General features: G+C 36.4%; 1 protein-coding gene across 2 annotated transcripts in view; it reads left to right on the plus strand.

The window, feature by feature from the left end:
- The window catches only part of TTC33 (tetratricopeptide repeat domain 33), a 32,863-nt gene extending 11,443 nt beyond the window's left edge, over nt 1-21,420 (plus strand). For both annotated transcript variants that reach the window (XM_082837290.1, XM_082837291.1), the window contains exons 3-5: nt 14,291-14,372; nt 16,194-16,325; nt 19,256-21,420. In XM_082837290.1, coding sequence (XP_082693416.1) covers nt 14,291-14,372; nt 16,194-16,325; nt 19,256-19,609 — 568 coding nt within the window. In that variant the 3' untranslated portion in view covers nt 19,610-21,420. The remainder of the gene's footprint in view (nt 1-14,290; nt 14,373-16,193; nt 16,326-19,255) is intronic.
- Nucleotides 21,421-23,290: the final 1,870 nt, after the last annotated feature.

The following is a 23,290-nucleotide window of genomic DNA, read 5'->3' on the forward strand; positions in this document are numbered from 1 at the left end:
TTTGTACGTGTGGGCATGTTTGCATGCCTGCCTAATGAAAAGAGAAAACAGAACTAGGGATGGTCAGTGTCATCTTGAACTTCTTGGTTTATTTTGTACTTTGGGACAACTTAAACTTAGGTGCATAAGCAGCTTTGTGGCAGTGGGTGGATGAGCCGGCCTGATTCTCAGGAATAATGCCCTTGGCATCTTGGGCAGGGCAGTGTCTTGTGCAGGATTGCCTTTTGCCTTGCAGGATGTTAACATCCCTGACCCCCTGCCACTAGTGCCTCCAAGTCTTTGACAACCGAAAAGTCCTCTATAAATTGCCATACATGCCCTCCATGGGGTGATAACTGCCCCTGGTTGAGTTAGGCAGAAAATAGGACTGAAAGAACAAAGGGCATTTGACAAATGTGGCAGTTTAACAGTGGTTGGCCCAAGTAGAGTAGGTGTTGGCAAACCTTAGTCTATTTTTATAAATAAAGTTTTACTGGGACACAAACATGTCCTTTTGTTTGTGTATTGTCTGTGGCTGATTTTGTGCTACAACAGAATTGAGTAGTTGTGTCAGAGACAATATGGCCCACAAAGCCTAAAATATTCACTGTATGGACCATTACTATGCTGACCTTGGCTTTAGGCCCTTCCTCAAAAGCCACAACGATGCCTGAAACCTTAGACACCCCAGGGTCTTAAGGTACCTATAATTCTAATCTCTTGATTCTTTCTACCCACGTTGCTATTCCCCTAGTCTTGGGAATTTCTTGTAATATCTGTACGTGGAATGGTGAGATGAAACAAAGTAAGAATGAAGGTGTTTGCTACTTTTGTCTTAGGGTATAATTTGTTTTTACGTCTTTCCATCTTTTTTTTTTTTTTTTATGTATTGTAAGCATGCTAGCTTCTGTCCTCTTTTCATGTCTTCCATGCTTCTCTCTGCTGCTTTCCAAGACTTCTCTTGGAGAAGGTAGGACAAATGAGATAGGTAGAATCTGTGATATTAGCACCTTCTATGTGCCCGGTCATGTTCTGGGTATTGTAGAGAATACAAGCAAATCCACCCTTTGGTCCCTGAACTCATTAGTAAAGAGAAGATAGAAATACATGGAAGAATTAGAGAACAATTAAACGAAAACGATATTGGGGTAGTTAGAGAAAGCATTGGTCAGGTAGTTATAAGAGCTAGCTTCAAATCCTGGTTTGTGTAGGCTTAGTACCAGGTGCCTTTGGACTAGTCCTGTAGTTGCTCTCTACTTTTGTTTCTTCCATCAGTAAAATGAAAACAAGTAATGCCAATCTTATAGGACTTTTTGTGAGCACTAAGTGAATTAACTTTTTACGAAAATAATTATATGTTAAGTAATTGTATGGAAAGTGCTTTGTAAAACATAAATTACTTTAGAAATATAAGTGTGACTGTGTGGTCAGTTAAGTGGTACTCATGGTCTTCATGGGAAAAGGGGATTTTCACTTGGTCTTAGAGGAGAGAGAGCCTTTGACTAGGTGAGAAGCGGGGGAACAGGAACCTAAATGTGCACATGTTTGTTCACTGAGGAACCCACACGAACAAAGGAGTGATGTGTAGGTAGAGACGGGGCAAAGATGCAGCTAAGTGAAGCAAAGGAGTGGTGGGGAGAAGAAAGACTGGACAGATAGGCTAAGGCTGGGAGACATAGACTTGCTACTGTTAAATCCTGTGGAATTTACTACTATGCTATTAGTTAGAAAATTATGAGTATAAAGATTATTATGAAGCAACAATTGAATTTTCCAGAGAAAGAAGGTAGAACATAGCATACTTCCAAAGTTTTTCATGTTGTGTCTATAATAACATTTGGAAATATTATTTAGAGACCAGCTTATAATCACCTGTAATATGCCTAAGAAGTACAAACACGTTTTTTTAGGTGACACAGTTAATGCTTTTAGAGGTAATACCATTAATACTTAGTGGATAATAGCACCAGGGAACTAAATTTCTTTAATATTGTATATACATTTTGTTAAAAACATTATAGATGATAGCTATAAATAATCAAAATTGGGTATTAAATTATAGTAAGCATTGTTGAGTGTCATATACTTTTTTTTCTCCATTATCTATTACGTATGAAACCTTTTCTAATGTTTTTCTGAGGCGTACCCTACATGGTCATGTAGATCTTGTACTTTAGCAAGTTGCTGGATTTAATTGCTAATCCTTTATTTAGGATTTTTACATTTATCTTATGGACTAAAAATTCTTCAGTGATCCCTAGGATTAATTCTCATTTCTCAAATAATGTATCTTTCTTAGGACAAAAGTGTGCTTTATTTTTATTGCTAGACACTCCACATATGCTGCAGTGCATTAGGACTCTTAAGACTACACTTCTAATTGTGGAAGTTAAAATTTTCGATTAGGCAGTGGCTGCTATTTTCCAGTCAGGGCCCCTCCCATACTGTCCCAGTTTGTCCTGTGTTAGCTGATACAGCTGCATATACTTTGGTGAGCAAAGTACCTGTTGCACTGTCTACATAGAGCTTTTAGTTTAAATAAGCACAGAGATAAATATAAAGTTTCAAACTGTTTTACAAAGATAAGTAACCGGGTACCATGAGCCAGAGTGATTTAGATAAGGGGTCACAGAAGGCTTCTCCAAGGAAGCAAGAAGACAAATGATTGAGTTCATCCAGGCGAAGGGAGTTCTACTTATTGTTTTGCCTTTATTGTGATTTTATATTTATCATTAAAATAAGGGAACTACTGATTTATTTGTAAATGTTTTTATTTAATCCAAATTATACTAGAATTAGTTTCTGGTGAATTTTATTTTGTGACATGTATGTGTATGCTAAACGAATGAGTAATATAGGTGGTAAAATATTTCAGATGATTTTTGTATCTAAAGTAAAAATTGGGATATTAAAATGATGACTTTTTAGAAATTTTTCAGAAAATTCTCATTGCCTAGTGTAGCAAGGAGTAGAACAGGGTAATTGCTTTCAATACAGTAACAACTAAGAAACGTTCTGTACTAGTTAGACGTTGGCATTGTTGTTTCAATTTGCTTTGGAAAATGACCTTTATTCAGTGTGTGTGCACTTCCATGTAATTTCAGAGGACCTTCCTACTGTTTCCAGAGTGAATTGATCTGCCTTAAATTGTTTGTTCTTGTCTATAATAAATTAGAAACTTTTAAAGACATGTTTGTTCTTCTGTGTAAGTAAATTGTTTAAATTATTACTGAAAGTAGACTTTATGACTTAACCTAATCCTGTGTCCACATAATTTCAATAAGTGATAGTGACTAAAATTCAGAGCAGTTTAGTATAAAATAAAGTATATTTATATCGTGTCTCTTGCTCTTGCCTAGTAAAAACATACTGGGACTCCAGTCTGAGCATCATTTCAATACTTCTTCCCGTTTCACATCCCCTTTCCTTCAATATGACTGTCTAGAGAGAGTATGCAATTAGGTAGTATATTTTTTCTTTCATTGTTTTTGCTTCGTTTTTTCTTCCTTTCTGAGCCTAACTGAAGTTGCAAGAAGTTAAGTTCCTTACGATGAATGATCATTATATGGAACTGCACATTATTTTCTCCTTGCTTTCTTCAGAATGTTATTCTAAATTCTAGACAGAAAAACTCAAAGTAATTTATGGAGGTTTTTTTTTTTTTTTTTGGTTTAATTCAGGGAATTGACCGTTGTCTAAAACTTGGAACCTGATCTACCTACATTGGAAATCGCATGATTTTCAGTCAAATCTCAACAAATTTCAACATCATTATAATTTCTCTATGAAAGCTCCCACAAAATCAAGGAAGCAAACTAAACTTTAATTTCAAATATTACATACTGAACTTACAATAACAAAATCTAAACTAAGCCAGAAAAGTTATTTCTGTCGTTAAACGTTTTGGGGAAACAATGATTATAAATATTAGAGAAAACAATATAAAATAAGGTGAAAACTTTAATGTTCTTTTTTAAAATTTTTAAAAAGATTTATTTATTTATTTATTTTTATTTATTTATTTTTGGCTGCGTCAGGTCTTAGTTGCAGCATGCGGGATCTTCGTTGAGGCATGCAGCATCTTTCGTTGCGGTGTGGGGGCTTTTCATTGTGGTGCTTCTCTGTAGTTGTGGTGTGTGGGCTCCAGGATGCCTGGGCTCTGTAATTGTGACATGCAGGTTCCAGGGCGTGTGGGCTCTGTAGTTTGCGGCACGTGGGCTCTAATTGAGGGGTGCAAGCTCAGTAGTTGTGGCACGTGGGCTTAGTTGCCCTGCAGCATGTGGAATCCTAGTTCCCTGACCAGGGATCGAACCTGCGTCCCCTGCATTGTAAGGCGGATTCTTTACCACTGGACCACTAGGGAAGTCCCCTTTAATGTTCCTGACGATATAGTTTTTAGTAAGGAAATAAAATGATGAATCATATATTAGCTGCTGATTTACTGAAATGTAGCTGTATAGGAATAGCTTTTAAATTTGTTTTGGTATTCCCACATGAGCACATAAAATTGTGTGATAGAAGTCTATCATGATATTAGTGGAAAGTGGTGATCAATATGTTTAATTACAATTTATTTGACATTGACAAAAATGCTCTAACATTTGTTCTTAAATACAGTCAGTCCTCATTCATGGATTTTGGATTTGTGAGTTCACTTACTCAGTACAATGTATTTGCAACACTAAAATCAGTACTCATGGTGCTTTCCCATCTGAGTTCCCAGCTGAGTCAAACAAGGCAATGCTCCCTCTGCCTTTGTGTTTTACCTCTCATAGTGAAAGCAAGCGTACTGTCTGTGGTCTAGTTAGTATTATGTTTTCCCCTTTTTTTTTTTTTTGCCTTTTCTTGATGATTTTGCTGTTTAAAAAGGCCCCCAAGTGGGGGGGGGCTTTTTAAACAGCAAAAAAAGTAGCGCAGAAGTGCTGCCTAGTGTTGTTAAGCCCAAGAAGGCTGTGATGTGCCATATGGAGGAAATACGCATGTTAGGTAAGCTTCATCCAGGTCTGAGTTACAGCGCCGCTGGCCACAAGTTTAGTGTTAGTGAATCAGCAATGTACATTAAAGATGTCTTTAAACAGAAATGTACATAAAACGGGATTATATGTTAATCAGTTGATAAAAATGCGACCAGGGGCTTGCTGGAACTTAACCTTAGAACCAATGATTCAGTATTCATTAATTCAGTCTTTATGGTGACTTTATAGAACAAAACTACTGGGAATGGGAATCAGTTATATCTAGAATAAAGATTTTGAGTTTAACAGTGTTTTCATGTATGCAACTTTTCTTTTGTCAAGAATTTAAATAATCAGGACAAGTAATTAAAATTTACTTTAAAGCTGCATAAAATCTAGCAGTGTGATTCGGCAAAGAAAATTATGTTCAACATCATTTGTCATTTGTTGTTTCATATTCTTCTCCCCTCACTCAAATTAACTTAGTATATTAATGTCTTGTATCTATTTTTACTCACTGAACATTTATTTAGTGCTTTTGTTAGGCATTGATGCCACAAAGAAAATATTAGATAAGCATCTTTTGGGGGACAACACAAAGAGGGAAGCTGTTTTGATATGGAGTAAAGAGTACAGTTTTAGAGAGTTCCTTGGATGATATAAAAGGAGGGCGTTTAACTGAATGGGGGAATGGAAGAATTAAAGCGTGTTTTACAAGATTTTTTGGAGGAGATAGCATCAGAACAGTCATAAAAGGTAAATGGAAATTAGCTGAAGAAGGGGCAGAACAATGTTCCAGTCGTAGGAATCTGCATGTGCAAAGCCAAGAAGAGGCCAGAGAAAATCTCTCCCTTTGGAGTATCAAAAATAGTTCAGGGGCTTCCCTGGTGGCGCAGTGGTTGAGAGTCCGCCTGCCGATGCAGGGGACACGGGTGCGTGCCCCGGTCCGGGAAGATCCCACATGCCGCGGAGCGGCTGGCCCCGTGAGCCATGGCCGCTGAGCCTGCACGTCCGGAGCCTGTGCTCCGCAACGGGAGAGGCCACAGCAGTGAGAGGCCCGCGTACCGCAAAACAAAAAAAAACCAAAAAGAACAGTAGAACTGGAAGGAGCATAATGCACAGCGTCAGTGAAAGGAGCGTCTAGAGGAGAAAGGGGATTTGGAGCCGAGACGTGTCTGTTGGATGTCTAGTGAAATTTAAGAGGCCTGAACTTGAGTGTGTTGAAGGTAACCCGGAGCTATTGAAATATTTTTATCAGTAGGTGAACTCATCAAAACTATGTTTTGGAAATTTTTTTCTGAGATAGAGTAGAAAATGGATTGGAGTCAGGCAAGACTGATCTCAGAAAGACTGGTTTATTGAATTTTTGACCATCCTGGAAGGCTGAGGACCTATACTAGTAGCAGTGACAGTGGATTAAAGGAATTGAATTAGAGAATTGAAGACTAATGTGACCTAGAGCAGGGAAAACTATAGTCAAGAATGAATGGCTTCAGGATTTTCTTAATGCCTCGGTGGTGCAGTTCTTTAAGTCAGGGATATACGGGTAGAGTAAATTTGGAGTAGGAGATGATGGTGAGTTCAGTTTAAACACATTGTGTTTGAGATATGTCAATCACCTCTTTATGTTTTTTTAATAAATTTATTTATTTATTTTTGGCTGTGTTGGGTCTTCGTCTCTGCGTGCGGGCTTTCTCTAGTTGTGGCGAGCGGGGGCTGCTCTTCGTTGTGGCTCAGGCTTCTCATTGCGGTGGCTTCTCTTGTTGCAGAGCACCGGCTCTAGGTGCACAGGTTTCAGTAGTTGTGGCATGTGGGCTCAGTAGTTGTGGCTCGCGGGCTTTAGAGCACAGGCTCAGTAGTTGTGGTGCACGGGCTTAGTTGCTCCATGGCATGTGGGATCTTCCCGGACCAGGGCTCGAACCCAGGTCCCCTGCATTGGCAGGTGGATTCTTAACCACTGTTCCACCAGGGAAGTCCCTGTAAATCACCTCTTGATCTTATATTCTTATATGCGTAATCTTCTCATTTCTCTATTTGGTATTCACAGAAAAACCTCCCAAGTGAGTCATTCATTGTCCCTACTTTTTTACTTCCACTTCACTATTCAGTCTGGCTTCCATTCCAACAATACTGTTTTGGTCAGTGTCACCAATGACCTGCATGACATTAGAGCTTTCTGAAGTATTCAGTACAACTCGTCACTCTCTCCATGACAGACTTCTCTCTTGGTTTCTATAAAATCACACACACTCCTGAATTTTCTCCTTCCATTCTTTCTCTGCTTCTCAGTCATCTTTGCTGGTCCTTCCTTCTTTGCTTGATCTCCACATTTTGAAGACTCCAGCCCTGGTATCTTTTCTCTTTCTTATCTACTCTCTTCTTAAGTGATCTTTCCCAGATCCATGGTTTGTTTAATTTATTCTTAAAATTTTTACTGAAAAGAAAAAGGCAATGAAATATACTCATGATTTTTAAAAAGCAAACGCAGTAATAACAAAGGATACACAGTGAAGAGTCTTACCCTTACTCCTGTCCCCTAGCCTATTATTTCACTTTCCCAGAGGCAGCCACAGTTACCAGTTTCTTGATATCCTGCCAAGATAATCTTTATATTTATAAGCATGTAGGTCTATAGATCTTTTAAAACATCATTAATGGTAGCATTCTAAATATAATATATATATACCATTCTCTCCCTTGTCTTTTTAACTTAATACATCTTAGAGATTTTTTTTTTTTTTTTTTTTTTGTGGCTGTGTTGGGTCTTCGTTGCTGCACATGGGCTTTCTCTAGTTGTGGCGAGCGGGGGCTACTCTTTGTTGCCGTGCGCGGGCTTCTCATTGCGGTGGCTTCTCTTGTTGCAGAGCACGGGCTCTAGGCACGCAGGCTTCAGTAGTTGCAGCACGCAGGTTCAGTAGTTGTGGCACATGGGCCCTGGAGTGCGTGGGCTTCAGTAGTTGCAGTGCGTGGGCTCAGTAGTTGGGGCACGTGGGCTCTAGGGTGCGTGGGCTTCAGTAGTTGTGGCACACGGGCTGTAGAGTGCAGGCTCAGTAGTTGTGGTGCACGGGCTTAGTTGCTCCGCGGCATGTGGGATCTTCCCGGACCAGGGATCAAACCTGTGTCCCCTGCATTGGCAGGCAGATTCTCAACCACTGTGCCATAGGGAAAGTCCTTTTTTTTTTTTTTTTAATGGCTGTGTCGTAGGTCTCTTACTATCCAGACTCTTAACTATCTGAAATCAGGAACCAGAAAGATTTGGATATGAAGGGATACTTGTATTTCATTATATGATGTTCTAAAATGTATTTAACCTTACCTCTTTTGAAAAAGAACGTTTTCATCTTTAATTTTTACAAATGATATAGTGGGTATCCTTTCAAAGATATAAGTGTGCACACATACAGTTTAGTCCAAGAAAGATTTATAGAAATGGAATTGCTAGATCAAACTGGATGTGCATTTAAAAAAACATAGTTTACTTTTTTTCCCTTTTTGTTTTTGAGTATATTGTTATTGAGCAGCAAACTTGGCTTTTAGTGATTGTGTGCATGTGTGTATATAGAAAGATAGGGGACATGCTTATAACTTTCCATTAAAAACTGTTTTCTAACTTTTTATTGTGAAAATTTTGAAACATACAAAAGAGTTGAAAATTACAGTGAGCATCTGTTTACCCACCACCTAGATTCAGCATTGTTATCTTGCCATATTTGCTTTCTCTGTATATGTTTTATGAACCATTTGATAATAAGTTGCAGACATCATGAAAGCTTATCCCTGAAAACTTCTATATGAATTTTCTATCAATAAGGACATTTCCAAAATAACCATAATATAACTAGCATGTAAGACAACAATAATTTCCTAATATTTGTTAGTATCTCATACGTATTTAGTTTTGCAGTTGTCCATAAAATGTTTTTTATAGCTGATTTTTTGGCTGAAGATCCAATCAAGACTCATACGTCGTTACTGGTTGTTAGGTGTTTTTAGTCTCTTTCTGATTTTTTGGCTGAAGATCCAATCAAGACTCATACGTCGTTACTGGTTGTTAGGTGTTTTTAGTCTCTTTCAATTTAGAGCTGGGTCTAAGACTACATACAGTTAGTGGATCAAACTTTGTATGCCATCTGTTTTTCTAAATAAAGTTTTGTTGGCACACAGCACCACTCATTTGTGTTGTCTGTGGTTGCTTTCACACTAGAGCGGCAGAGTCAGGTAGTTGGAACAGAGACTGTCTTGTCTCCAAAGCCTAAAGTATTTACGATTTGGCCCTTTACAGAAAAAAGTTTGTGGGCCCTTATTTAGAACATTAGAACAATTCTCTCACCTTTAAAAGTTTTTCCCATGGCATTGACTTTTTGAATTAACTAGGCAAATTGCTTAGTAGACTGGCTCACACTCTGGATTTGCCTGATTTTTTCCCTCTGGATCATTTAATTTTTTTTCTCTCCATCTCTTGTATTTTATGTAAACTGGAAGTTAAGTCAGGCAGCTTCAATTGAAGTTCAATTTTTTTTTTGCTAGAATATTCATGGTGTTGTTTACTTTCTGTTGCATCACATCATGATATATATAATATCTGGGTGTCCCTTTAGTGATGCTAAAGTCAGTTACAGCATTCAGGGGAATATCAGCCTTATCTTCCATCGTACAGTTCTGCATCAATCTTTTCCCTAATGGTTTTAGCATCCACTGATGGTCATCATTTAGATCCATCTAGATCCATTATTTCATAAGTGATGATTTTTAAAATTCTAATATTTCTCCTGCATTTATTAGCTGTTTTCTTCCCCCGTTAAGAACTTTCCTTCATCAGCATTTGTTTAGAGGTTTATTTTTATGTTTAAGTTGTTGAAGGAAAAAAGTTTTTTGTCCCTTACAAAGGTTTTGAAAGTAGTGTTCCTGTACATGTCCTCTTATTGTTTACAGTAGTTTAAAAGTAGTTGTTCACGTCTGGAGCCTGTGCTCCGCAACGGGAGAGGCCACAACAGTGAGAGGCCCGCGTACTGCAAAAAAAAAAAAAAAAGTAGTTGTTCATTTGAAGCAGAGCTTTTAAGTGTATGTTTGTGTGTGCGTGCATGCACCTGCATACTAGATTGAGGAGAGAACATATGAGAGGCTGCTGCTGTATTTGTTTTTCACTATAAGGATTTCCCCTTTTTTCTATAAGGCCAAAATTTTAAAATTATAATTCTAATTGTTAAACACCTAGACTAGTTTCAGAGGATTAAACAACCTGAATATGATTTGTATTTTAGATATAATCTTCTTATACTTAAAAAGTACTAGTGTCATTTGAATTCTTGATTAGTTTAGAGATTGCTAATTCTGATAACTAAACTAACCTGGAACTGTCCCTTGTACGTCTGGCATATTAATAGAAAATCTGAAGGGGAGTTGTATAGATGAGTAAATATAATACTTATTTTTCCCTCAGTGGCTTTTTTTCTTAATTAAAAGAAATCAATGTGAGTGATATCTTGAGTTATACAACCTTCCTTCTAAGGTGATCTCATTTCCAGTCAGTTTTACATCAAATATAATACGTGTATTCTGTTAGACCTCCAAAGTACATTTTTTCTTCTTTAATAATTATTATTCGTGGCACACTTTCTTCCAAAAGAGAATTGTAATGGCCAAAGTGTAACTTTTTTCCACATTTATTGAGATATAATTGATATATAACACTGTGTAAGTTTAAGGTTTACAAGGTGATGATTTGAACATGTATATATTTCAAAGTGATTCCCACAATAAGGTTAGTTAACACATCCACCACCTCATAAAATTACTTTGTTTGTATTTGGTGAGAACACTTAAGATCTACTCTCTTAGCAACTTTCAAGTATGTGATACAGTACTGTTAACTAGAGTCACCACACCATGCTGTGCATTATGTCTCTAGAACTTATTCATCTTCTAACTGGAAGTTTGTACCAAAGTGTTACTTTTAATATCTAACAAGGGAGGATCCATTTGGAACAGTAGTAATCAGTCTTTAAGTATTATGCTGTAGAGAGAAGAATTTGATGATTTCAGGACTTGAGAAGACGTTTTGTGTGTGTGTTATATACGTTATATTAAAATATACTGGAAGGGTATACAATAAAATGTTAAGTATATTAACTATGGTTATGATCTTCGGGTGGTGAAATTGTGTCTTTAATTTCTGTATGTGTGTGTGTGTGTGTGCGCGTGCACACACGTGCGCACATACCCACGCCCACTTTCCTCTGTTTTCTGGTTCTTCTCTATTTGTATACCCAGGGAAAAATTTTTTATATCAAAACAGGTATCATTTACTCAGGTAAAGAATATAAGGAAGACCTGATTTAAGAATATTTTTTGTTCAAAAAAATACTGAATACCAATATAAGCCACCAGTGCAATTTATAGTTGCCAGCACAGATTTGCTGTCTTAGCTGCCTTAAAAGATGTACATGTGCAGATCAAGGAAGGAAGAGGTCCATTGGAATCTGCAGGCCCTGTCTTCCTCCTCCTTCCCTTTTCCTCCTCTCTGCAAGCTGTGGTTTTTATCCCTGTTTAAGAGTCTGCCAGTAAAGTTCAGACTTTCTCTTTCCTTCTCTGTGTGTTTTCTTTTTGCTAAGTGCAATACCAGGTGAAGTCCTTGTATCTTTTCTCTCCATCCTTTTTTAGAGGGACTTTTGGCTTAAAGGAAGCTGCTTTATCTAAAGCGGCTGGGAAAGGAAAGACTAAGAATGGGCTCCTTTAGGCATTAGTATATGAATCCAAGCAGTGTGACCTGATAGGTGGTGATGCTACAGAAGGAGCTAGTTAATTAATTCTGTAGAGTTGATGGTATTTTAATAGAATAATTGGAATTCATAAATAAAGAATTTTAATGGTACCTGAAAAGATACTTAAATGTCTTACTTTGAAGTGCATTTGGTGGGTCTAAGCTAACACTGACATGACAATTATTTAAAAATAATTGTGAGCCTCAGGTTCCCATTCAGGGTAACTAGAAAGTAACAGTGGGACTCAGTGGTTTAGCCAGCGTGTGTATACCACGTGCTAAGCACAGTTTGTGTGGAGAATTGTGTGCCAGCCACTCAGGCCTGTGCAGGCCAGGCTAGTGGGTATAGCCTGACTCTGCACAGAAGTGCCAGGGCCCGTGGAAAGCAGAGCAATGCATGGAGCACTGCAAAGGGATCTCTGAGTGAGACGGAAGGAGGAGCATTGAAGGACAGCGGCCAGTGAGACGGCATGTCTCCACTATTACTTCCCACTTGGGGGACCCTGGCTCTACACAGGTGCTTGAGTTTGGCAAAATCCTTGATAGAGAAGTAATTTTCACTTGGTGAAGCTCTTAAAGATTTGATTTGTGTCCTAAGAATAGGTCTGTTGCAGGCAGAGACAGGAAAACATACAGCATCATGGTAGCACATCTTAAAAATGAGGTGAATAATGGTCTCTCTGTCTTCAGATCATTGGTAGTTCCTAAAATTCGAGTAGTCTTTCACCCAGAGTTAAACAGTCTTCAAGCAAATACCTCCTCGGGGCTCAGCGGGGACCCCTGTTAGGGAAGAAGATATTAACAGTGGTTCTGATAATCATTTCTGTGTATTCAGATGTGGTTTGTCTAGAAACAAAGACTGCCAGCCATTGTGGGGTGAATCTTCAGCTTATTGTTATACTGATACCTTAGCCTGCTGCTACAGAATAACAGTAGCCATTGCTACAACCCATGTGGCAGTTAAGGCAGGCTTTCTGTAGTGCACTTGTGTGCTGTCCACCTTCACCCCTGCTGCTAGCCATGGAGTTGGCAGTGTGGCAAAATTATTCTAAGATAGCTGCCGCCCTTTTGCCGTGTGCCATGGTGGCACAGGACCCTGGAAATGGTATTGCCATTTGTATTATTTACTAGTAAAGGAGTGCTGTAGCAAGGTGGAAGCAGAGATAGAGAATGTACTTTTTTATGGTTTTCAGCTTTGTATTTTCTACCAGATTCTGCCTTTATTTCTTTAGTTTTCTGCTCCCTGCTTAAATAATAATCAGTGCAGGTGAGCCCACATTTTGGTTGTTATGTTTGGTTTGGATCTTCACATAGAAGGTAGGAAATTATACACTAGAATACATAGAGGAAAGGAAGGGTAGCAAGAAGAGATTTAAGAGAAGACAGTACATGATAGGGCTTAATATCCCAATAGAGATCTTATCAGTGGTTCTGAACTCTGGTTTTTATTAGCATAACTTGAGGAACTTTAAAAAAATACAGATGCCTGGGCCCTACTCCAAGAATTTGTTTTCATTGATCTGAGACAGGGACCAGCATATATGTGTGTGTGTATGCGTGTGTGTGTGTGTGTGCACGCACGTGTATTTTTTTCCCCACACAAACCTCCCTAGATCATCTCTATGTAGCCAGGAATGAAAACTGGTGGATTATATATTTTCTGTTTAGCTCTAGAAAAGAGAATGAGTAGCATTGAGGGGAAGGTACAGGATAGAAAGTTTCAGCTCATTATAATGAAGAATATTCTAGTAATTTGAACTTTGTCCTCCTAGAAATAATCAGGTATACATGAGTTAACTGCTTGGGAAGGATGCTGTGAAGGTGACTGCTTTGGATAATATGCAGGACTTAGTCATTCCTTAATTTTATTAAAAAAAAAAAGTGCTACTGTGCTTCTGCAGATTTGGCATGGAATATGCTAAGATCAGTTTGGGGCGTATTCAGTTTGAGGTGTCTATAGGGAATCTAGGTAGAGATGTTAGCTCAGAAGAGAGTTGTGACTGGGAGAACATCAGTGAAAAGATGATAGTGGAAATCACTGTCTTCATACAGTTTTTCGTTCATGTGACCCATATCTTATAAGCTTACCATTTATTGATAGTGATAACTAAGACATGGTCCCTGTGTTCTTGGAGCTTATAGACAAAAAATCTTAAAACTGAAGAATCTTTACAGAATGACCTGCAACATCTTAAATTGTCATCTCTGTCAGCTAGATTGCTGCAGTAGAGCCAAGGGTTGTAATTAAATTATAAGTTCTTGAGAGAAATCCTTTGTAATACATCTGAAATGAATGACAGCACATGCAGACATTGAGGTTGGTGAAAAAAAGAAATTCTGGTGGTGATTTCTTAGGCCAGAAAATAAAATCTTGAAAAATTTCAGAAATCTTTTTTATTTAGGTTTTGCTTTTTTCTCTTTTGCTGTCCTTTCCCTTCATGTCTTAAATTTTCCTGCTTTTGTAACATCACCATTATCAGTTCTTGAATAGAGATATTTCTTGGTAAACAATTATTCCTTATTTTCTGATTTTTAAATTTGGTCATGTACTCTCAAAGACATACTGAAAATATTAATGTAACTTTAACAACCATAGATACCGAGAGGCGATTCAGAAGTGGGATGAAGCACTACAGTTAACCCCAAATGATGCTACCCTGTATGAGATGAAATCACAGGTAATAATTATGAAGAATTTCCCTTTCATTGTGAAATTGCACTCACTATGTCTGGTGAGCGGTGATGAACCAAAAGAGCATTTTCTCCCATTTTCTTTCTTTTTTTTTGTAAATTTATTTATTTAATTTATTTACTTTTGGCTGCATTGGGTCTTCATTGCTTTGCACGGGCTTTCTCTAGTTGCGGCGAGCGGGGCCACTCTTCGTTGCAGTGCACAGGCTTCTCATTGCAGTGACTTTTCTTGTAGCGGAGCACAGGCTCTAGGTGTGTGGGCTTCAGTAGTTGTGGCTCTTGGGTTCTAGAGCGCAGGCTCAGTAGTTGCGGCAAAAAACTAAGTTGGGCTTAGTTGCTCAGCGGCATGTGGGATCTTCCCGGACCAGGGCTCAAACCCATGTCCCCTGCGCAGCCGGATTCTTAATTACTGCGCCACCAGGGAAGCCCCATTTTCTTTTTTTTTAAATATAGTTTATTTGGGAAAAACATATGTCACCATATTATTTATGGCTCTTCCTCATGCATCAAATTAGAAGTTTGTTTAAAACACTTCACAATGAAGCTAACTTTCATTTCAACCTAACTGCTTAAGATATGAGCAGATGGATGTCTTTTAAAAAGTCACTGGTGATCTCTTAAATGAATGAAATGTGTTAGCTTTCCTTGGAAATTAATTGTAGTGGACTTAGCAATAACTCAGTCTCTTCAGAATGAGGATGGATTGGATTCTAGATGATGCTATTTCTCTAATAATGGCCTAGTCCATAGCAAAAGGTCAGAATAGACTCAATTTATTAATATTATAAAAATAACATTTGTACTTAAAAATACAGTTTTAATATTTTGTGAGAAATTTCATAAAGAAAACGTCTGAGCACTCGTATTAGATTATCCAAAAGATGTTTAAAATCTCAAACAGAGAATTAACCATACTTCTGGCAGGGAGTGGTTGCAGTTCAGCCTTGATCCACACACCTAGCATATCTTGCAGATGATGATCCCAAACATAGGGCACATCCTTTTTCAGCTTTGATGGTAGTTTATCCAGGAAAAACCCAAATAAATTATTTCCACTGAATGGAGTGCTGTGAGGACCTTCATTTGGATAAGTCTTTAATTTTTAATCTTAAATATGTATGTATTAAAGATAGGATTTGTGGCAAGCTATATGAAATGAGTTGTTTTATTTGGAACCTGATAATGATGGTGTCACAAATCTTGTGAAATGCAGATGGGCAAAATATTATAGATAAAAGCCAGCCCTTTCCCATAAATTGAGGTAGAGGGTTCTGGAACTCCCTGATTTTTCTGATGTGTGTGATTTGAAGAACCCAGTTGTGGGGAGGCTGGTGGAGTGTTTAAATGATTTTTATAGCAGAAAGATGTTCACTAGGGATAGGATGGGTAGTTGAACAAATTTAAATTTACCTTGTTTGACAGCAGGACCTGGAGTTCCCTAAAAAAAACACACTGTAAGTAGAATAAATAGAAGGGGAATTGGGGTTCAAATAGCTGTGAGCCACCATGGCCAGAATATGACCACCTGGTTTTGACCAGATGGACAGTAGGTTTCATCAGTTGAAAAGGGAATGCTTTATATTTTTCATAGTTATTTCAGGAGTAGGAAGAATATAATTTCTAACCCTGAAGAGCAGAGAAGGGGGTCAAACCCACTAAAATGTTACATTTTCCAGACTAAAAATATATTTTTAAAAATGAAAAGAGTTGTTTACATACAATTATCCATTTTTTCTTTTTGGCTAGTATTTAGTTTGCTAATTTATGAATATTACTGATGGGTTTTGTTTCTTCTTTTTTGGCTATAGGTCCTAATGTCTCTTCATGAAACGTTCCCAGCAGTTCATGCTGCGGAAATGGCTGTCCAGAGAAATCCACATTCATGGGAATCTTGGCAAACTTTGGGACGTGCTCAGCTTGGATTAGGAGAGATAGTCTTGGTAAGTAAGTCAGATTATTACAGTGATGACATTTTATTTTGACATGCTTTTCATCAGCTGAACCAAAAAGTAAATAGTCATTTATCATGTGTACACAAAAAGTAAATAGCAAATAACCTTTTAAAGGTATTAACCCATAAACACAGATGAGTTATTACCAAACATCTTTTTCCATTACAGATATCAATTATATCAGGATCAGAATATTTTTCAGGTATTTGACATCATGGGAATTAAAAAAAATATTAACATGAAATGTAGGCATTTGGTAAACCTTATTTAAATATAAAACAACTTTTAGGTTAGTTCCTTGCATCATTAAATTTACGACATTATAAAGTGGTATTAGTATCACCATGGAGACAAAAACCAGTAAAAGATTATGTTGAGGAAGGAAGAAAGTGAAATACGGGAGAGTAATGGTGATAAATATTCAGACTGAAAAATTGCTAAGCTTAGTGAGGGGAGAAATGGGGAAGGGTAGAAGCTTATGAAAATGAAATACTCATTGTGTAAAGTTTACTCTAAACTGGTACTTGGTGCATTTCTCACCTTGTCTGGACTATACCTTGTAGGTAGGCTTGGTAGGTCAGAGTTGGCTGTGAGCATTGTCCTGTTTTTGTTTTTCTTTTGACTGAACTATATATACCTGACAGCTAATTTCCTAAAAGACTTCTGTAAATCTAATATAGTGGTGCCACATTTGCTCTTTGTCATCAAAAATTAAGATTTTTCATGCTTTTATTAGCTTTTTACAGTTAAAAACAAAACAAGCAAAAAAATACCAAAGAAGTTTCTTTAAAGGCTAAAATTATTGGTAAATCCTGAATTTAACATTACTAATAATGGCTTTAGTCAGTTGTAGATAACTTAGATTTTTCTGGTACTCTTGTAAATATATCATTATTTCTAATTAAGAAGATATTTGTCAAATTCTCAAAAGTCATAAGGAATTTTGATGAGAAAAGGATTGCTTAAAGTAAAATAACTTAAAACTGATAATCTGAAATAAAATTCACAGTGATGGAAACAAGTTAAACCAAAGGTTGTTTTCTTTCCTTGCCATTTAACATAGTCATCTTTCCTCTTTTTTATCTGAAGACTTAAATCATATCAGAATTGGAAAAAGAAACTCAAGGAATTTAGTTTTCTAACAGGTTAACAGCAAAACAAAAGTCTATTCTATGATACTTTTTACCCATTTCTCCTTTATTAAAAACTTACAGATCATTATCTGTTTTGCTTATAAGTACCTATGGTAATGGGAAAAACCTCTAGGACATAATGTTTAGCAAAGATTGTCCTATAAAGAAAGAAAATAAACTGCAGGTGAGACAACAGAGATACTTTGAATAAACCAATAAAAGTAAAATTATTCAATTTTTTAAAATTGTTATTTTTTCTGCTTGATACATTTCTTTCTATTTATATTGTGAAATTCTTGGAATTAAAAGTGTTTTTCCCCCATTTAATACAGTTTTAGGGTTCTACTTGAAAAAAATGTAAATTTGTAATTTTTATGTAAACTTAAGCTGTTCTTTTGAAATACTAGAATGGTTAAAAAAATAACTTTACTCATTGTCATAATGAAGGGAATACTGTAAAAAATATATTGAAAACAAGCTAAAATTTCTAACATCTCACAGTTCTTTCTACATATACATATGGACAAAAACATAAGAAAATACATAGGTAAATAGAACAGGCAGTAAATTAAAAGTCAATAGTTGTATATACATCTATGAGTATTTAGATTTTTATGCGGAGCTGGGTGTGTATGTTGGAAAGTGTTCATAGGCTTAGTTTGTTTTTCATTTTCTAATTCTTCGAGGTATAAAGTTAGGTTTTTTCCTTGAGATCTTTTCTTTTTTTAACATAGGCATTTATCATTATAAACGTCCACTTAGTTTTGCTTTTGCTGTATCCTATAGTATCAGGATGTTACATTTTAATTTTTGTCTCAAGATATGTTTTAATTTCTCTTTTGATTTCTTCTTTGACTCACTGGTTGTTCAAGAGTGTGCTGTTTTATTTCCATGTATCTGTAAGTTTTTCCAGTTTCCTTCTGCTGTTGATTTCTAGTTTTATTCCATTGTAGTCAGAAAAGATACTTGGTATGTCTTCTTAAATTTAAGACTTGTTTTGTGACCTAAGATGTGATCTATCCTGGAAATGTTCTGTGTGTTCTTGAGAATAATGTGCATTTTGCTGCTGTTGTATGAATCATTCTATATATATCTGTTAGGTCCCTTTGGTCTATAGTGTTGTTCAAATCTTCTGTTTCCTTATTGATCTTCTGTCTGAATGTTCTATCCATTATTGAAAGTGGGGTGTTGAATCCACTACTAATACTTTATTGCTGTCTATTTCTCCCTTCAGTTCTGTCAGTGTTTATATACTTAAATGTTCTGATGTTGGGTGCATATATATTTATAATCATTATATTTTTCTGGTGAATTGACACTTTTATCATTATATAACGTCCTTCTTTGTCTCCTGTGACACTCAAGATGTGTTATCATTATTATGATTAAACTCTTGGCTTCAAAGATATGCATTCCTGGTACCTTTCTGATCATGGGTTAGCCCAGGAAATCGCCAGATTTATATATTTGCTGACCTGCAGAAGCTGAACAATGCATTTACCTTGTTTTGAGCCATAATATCAGTACCTCTGTTTTAATAGACTTTTAGTCCTCATCAACAATTTGTCAGCCACTTTCTTTTACACTCTTTGACTCTTTTTTTTTTTTTTTTTTTTTACTGTAACCATCATCTAGTGGGTAGAGAACAGCTCTAACTTCCATCTTTACATTCTAATACATTGAGGAAAAAGAGAGAGAGAGATATGGATATTGTGGATTATATTAAATACACTCCTTTTTTAAAACTAAGCAAACAAAAAAAGTTTGACCTTTTCTCCTCCCTAGGCAATTCGAAGTTTTCAAGTAGCCCTTCACATCTATCCAATGAACCCTGAAATATGGAAAGAAGACCTTTCTTGGGCAAGAACGCTCCAGGAGCAGCAGAAGGTAGCACAGAGGATTAAAAAAAGTGAAGCACCAGCAGAGGTAACACATTTCTCACCAAAGTCAATTCCTGAGTATGACTTTGAAAGTGAGGAGATTGTAGCTGTTTGTGCAGCTATTGCTGAAAAACAGAAGACAGTTGCAGCAGATAAAACAATGGTTATTGTGTCGGCTTCTGGGACTGTAGAGACTGTGACTGAGAAGGAAGACGGTGCTGCTCCACCAGATGGCTCTGTTTTTATCAAAGCCCGATAAAACTTAGCAGGAATCATTTGAATCTATCTTTACCACCTAAATTTTATCTGTTGGGGCATTTAGAGAAACAGGGCAAAACTCCTGTTTGTAAAATAAGTTTTTCAGATGAGGCATATGAAAACTAAATGGAAGAATTATTGTGTAGTGTTTGGACTCTGCTTTGATAAGCTATGATTTCAGCTTCTTAAGATTAAAATTCTGAGTACAGTGGTTTTTTGATTAATAAGCTTAATTTAATCCAAATATATAAGTGAATGCATTTTGAAGATACAACTTGAAAAGTAAATTCTCAAATAGTGAATAACTTGATGGCCAGTGTTATTAAAATATTGACTTGTTGGCTTTTATGATAAAGGAAGTAGGCTTCTTGCCCTGCTAGAAATACCCTGCTGTTACTGTTCACTCTTCTTTTTCTCTTCTTTCATTAGAGTAAGTCTGTCACAAAGCTTGAATGTTTTTGACATTCATTTTGATTCAAAGTTGTCATTTGGTTATGTGTGGGATCCTTGAAAGTTTGACTGAAAATGCATGCAAATGTGTACATTCTGAATATTTTCTGAAGTTTCTCTTAATTCTGATTTGTGCTTTTGTTTTGACTTTATAATTATTTATAACAATGGTAGTTGCTAGTTTCAGTATTTGTTAGATGTGTGAAATACTGATAAATGTCAGAATCATGGTTTTATTTTTTAAATTATTAAAGTAGATAGAGTAGTCCTTAGTACCAAGTGAGTCATTTTTAAGATGTGCATTTTTTAAAACGAATGGCTCTTATAGATACATCATAACAAATTGCACTGCTGTTGTCCCAGTCAAAAGCAGTTATTTTCTTTTCCTTATTTTTACAAGATTAAAACCCTTGAAAATAACTTATCTCTTGATATAACTTTCCAGCTGATGGTTTGGAATTCCTTTTCTAGTTAACTTTTCTGGAACTACTCAGTGAAATGAGAAACAATCACAGTTTTAAATAGCTAAATTATACCTTTCTAAAAATTGGACCAAAAAAAAAGTAGAGATTTATTAAAGTGCCAATGAATGAATACCTTGGGCACAACATAGAAACTGAAATGTGATTTATGGTTCAGTCCCATGAGTAGAAAGGATATATTGCAGAATATATTTCATTGAAAGGCCACAGTCACATCCACAAGTCAATACTGTCATTGCTAATATTAATTGTTATTTTTATGCCACATATATGTTAGTACAGTAGAACTGCTGTGTACTGTTACTTCTGAAACTCAGGAAGCTATTATTGGTTTAAAATTAATTTTATCCTTGTTAGAGAGGAAGTAAGTTATTTTAAAGAATCTCACCTTACCCTCTGAGGGCATGTACATGTAATACTGTACATTTTTCTGAGATAATTTAAAAACATTTCTTTTAGTCGAATGCTTACCTCTTTTTTTCAGAGTTGGAGAAGCCAGCACTTACCTTGGAAAGTATTATATTTTTTCCCTAAAGTTGTATGAGAAAGTTAGCTCTGGTTAAAGAAGTTAGTTTTAGAAAGACCCAAAAAACAAATATTAATTATATTTTATTTTGTTTAATAAGGTATATTCTCAAAGGGCAGATAGTTGGGTATCTAGAGAAGTGAGCACTTACTATTTTGTACGTTGTTTTGAGTAATGGATGTGTACTGTATAATTTGTGAATAAATAGGTTTTTTCTGCATTTAAAGGTTTGCCTATTATTTTGTGTTGTTAGCTTTTGAAAAATTAGATTGATTTATTTAATTCATTTCTTATGTAAAAATAAAATATGTAAGGCACCTTGTATGGTGTCTTGTGTATGAAATACTCAGTAAATGCTAGCTATTTCTATGAAGAACTTGAATTGGTTTTATTTAACCTCACTTTCTTCTGATTTTAAGAAAGGAGGAGAACTTCTTTGTAATCTTTTCCTTTCGTGAAAGTGAGAAGTCACTACTTCTGATACTGTAGAACAGATGGCTTTCAGTTGAGGACTCTTCTTGGTGTAAGGTCTATATCTCAACCCAAAAGAAGCAAGACCCAGGATGGAGTGCATGTAGCCACTAAATTCTGTTTATGAACCTAGCGTTTCCTCTGTATTGACATCAGTAGGCCAGGTTTGTCTCTTCCTTACACAGAGATAAGACATAAGATGGTTTAGATGCAAGACGGAGGAGAGAAAGAAATAGTGAATTATACAGAAGGAAGGCAGCTCATTTCTTCAGGCCCCAAAAGATACTTAGCTAACACTCTTCTGTGTGTGAAGAGAAGAATGCATACATTATTTTATAAGGATGTGAATACCGATAGATCTTTACCAAGCTTGGTAACTATAATAGCAAATTCTTTTGAATCTGAGAGAAAAACAATTGATGTTCATGATAAAGATATAATCAAATATATTTAATATACTTTCTGAAACAGCACTAAACACTAACATTATATTGAACATAGTTTGTAGTATTCTTGTTTGAAAATTGTATGGCATAGACACTCATTAGTCAGAACACTACACATCCAGACCATGCCTGATGATTTGAGAATCATATATTATTCTCTAGACAACGGGTTCTTTTTGTTGTTGTTGTTGTTTGGCCACACCAGTGGCACGCGGGATTTTAGTTCCCCGACGAGGAGTCGAACCTGCACCCCCTGCAGTGGGAGCACAGAGTCTTAACCACTGGACTGCCAGGGGAGTCCCGACAACAGGTTCTTAGATTATAGAGTATTTATCTTAAATGTGCTAAACATTGAAAAGTCATGCAAGGTATAAATCACAGAACCTGGATCTACTTTTTTTTTTTTTTTTGAATTTTTGAATTTTATTTTATTTATTTTTTTATACAGCAGGTCCTTATTAGTCATCCATTTTATACACATCAGTGTATACATGTCAATCCCAATTGCCCAGTTCATCACACCACCACCACCACCACCTGCCGTTTTCCCCCCTTGGTGTCTATACGTTTGTTCTCTACGTCTGTGTCTCAATTTCTGCCCTGCAAACCGTTTCATCTGTACCATTTTTCTAGGTTCCACATATATGCACTAATATACGATATTTGTTTTTCTCTTTCTGACTTACTTCACTCTGTATGACAGTCTCTAGATCCATCCATGTCTCTACAAATGACCCAATTTCATTCCTTTTTATGGCTGCGTAATATTCCATTGTATATATGTACCACATCTTCTTTATCCATTCGTCTGTCGATGGGCATTTAGGTTGCTTCCATGACCTGGCTATTGTAAATAGTGCTGCAATGAAGATTGGGGTGCATGTGTCTTTTTGAATTATGGTTTTCTCTGGGTATATGCCCAGTAGTGGGATTGCTGGATCATATGGGAATTCAATTTTTAGTTTTTTAAGGAACCTCCATACTGTTCTCCATAGTGGCTGTATCAATTACATTCCCACCAACAGTGCAAGAGGGTTCCCTTTTCTCCACACCCTCTCCAGCATTTATTGTTTGTAGATTTTCGGATGAAGCCCATTCTAACTGGTGTGAGGTGATACCTCATTGTAGTTTTGATTTGCATTTCTCTAGTAATTAGTTGGATCTACTTTAATTGGAGCCTATGTACAAAATTTTATGGTACTCACGTACGAAATCAGCTTTTAAATTGATGTTGTATGTCAAAACTATAATGAAGACTTTAAATTAAAAAAAGGTTTGTTTCAGAAAACTAGAGTTTCCAGGATTAT

The sequence above is a fragment of the Leucopleurus acutus genome (assembly GCF_964270905.1).
Source record: "Leucopleurus acutus genome assembly, chromosome: 3".
NCBI classification, from domain to species: Eukaryota; Metazoa; Chordata; class Mammalia; order Artiodactyla; family Delphinidae; genus Leucopleurus; species Leucopleurus acutus.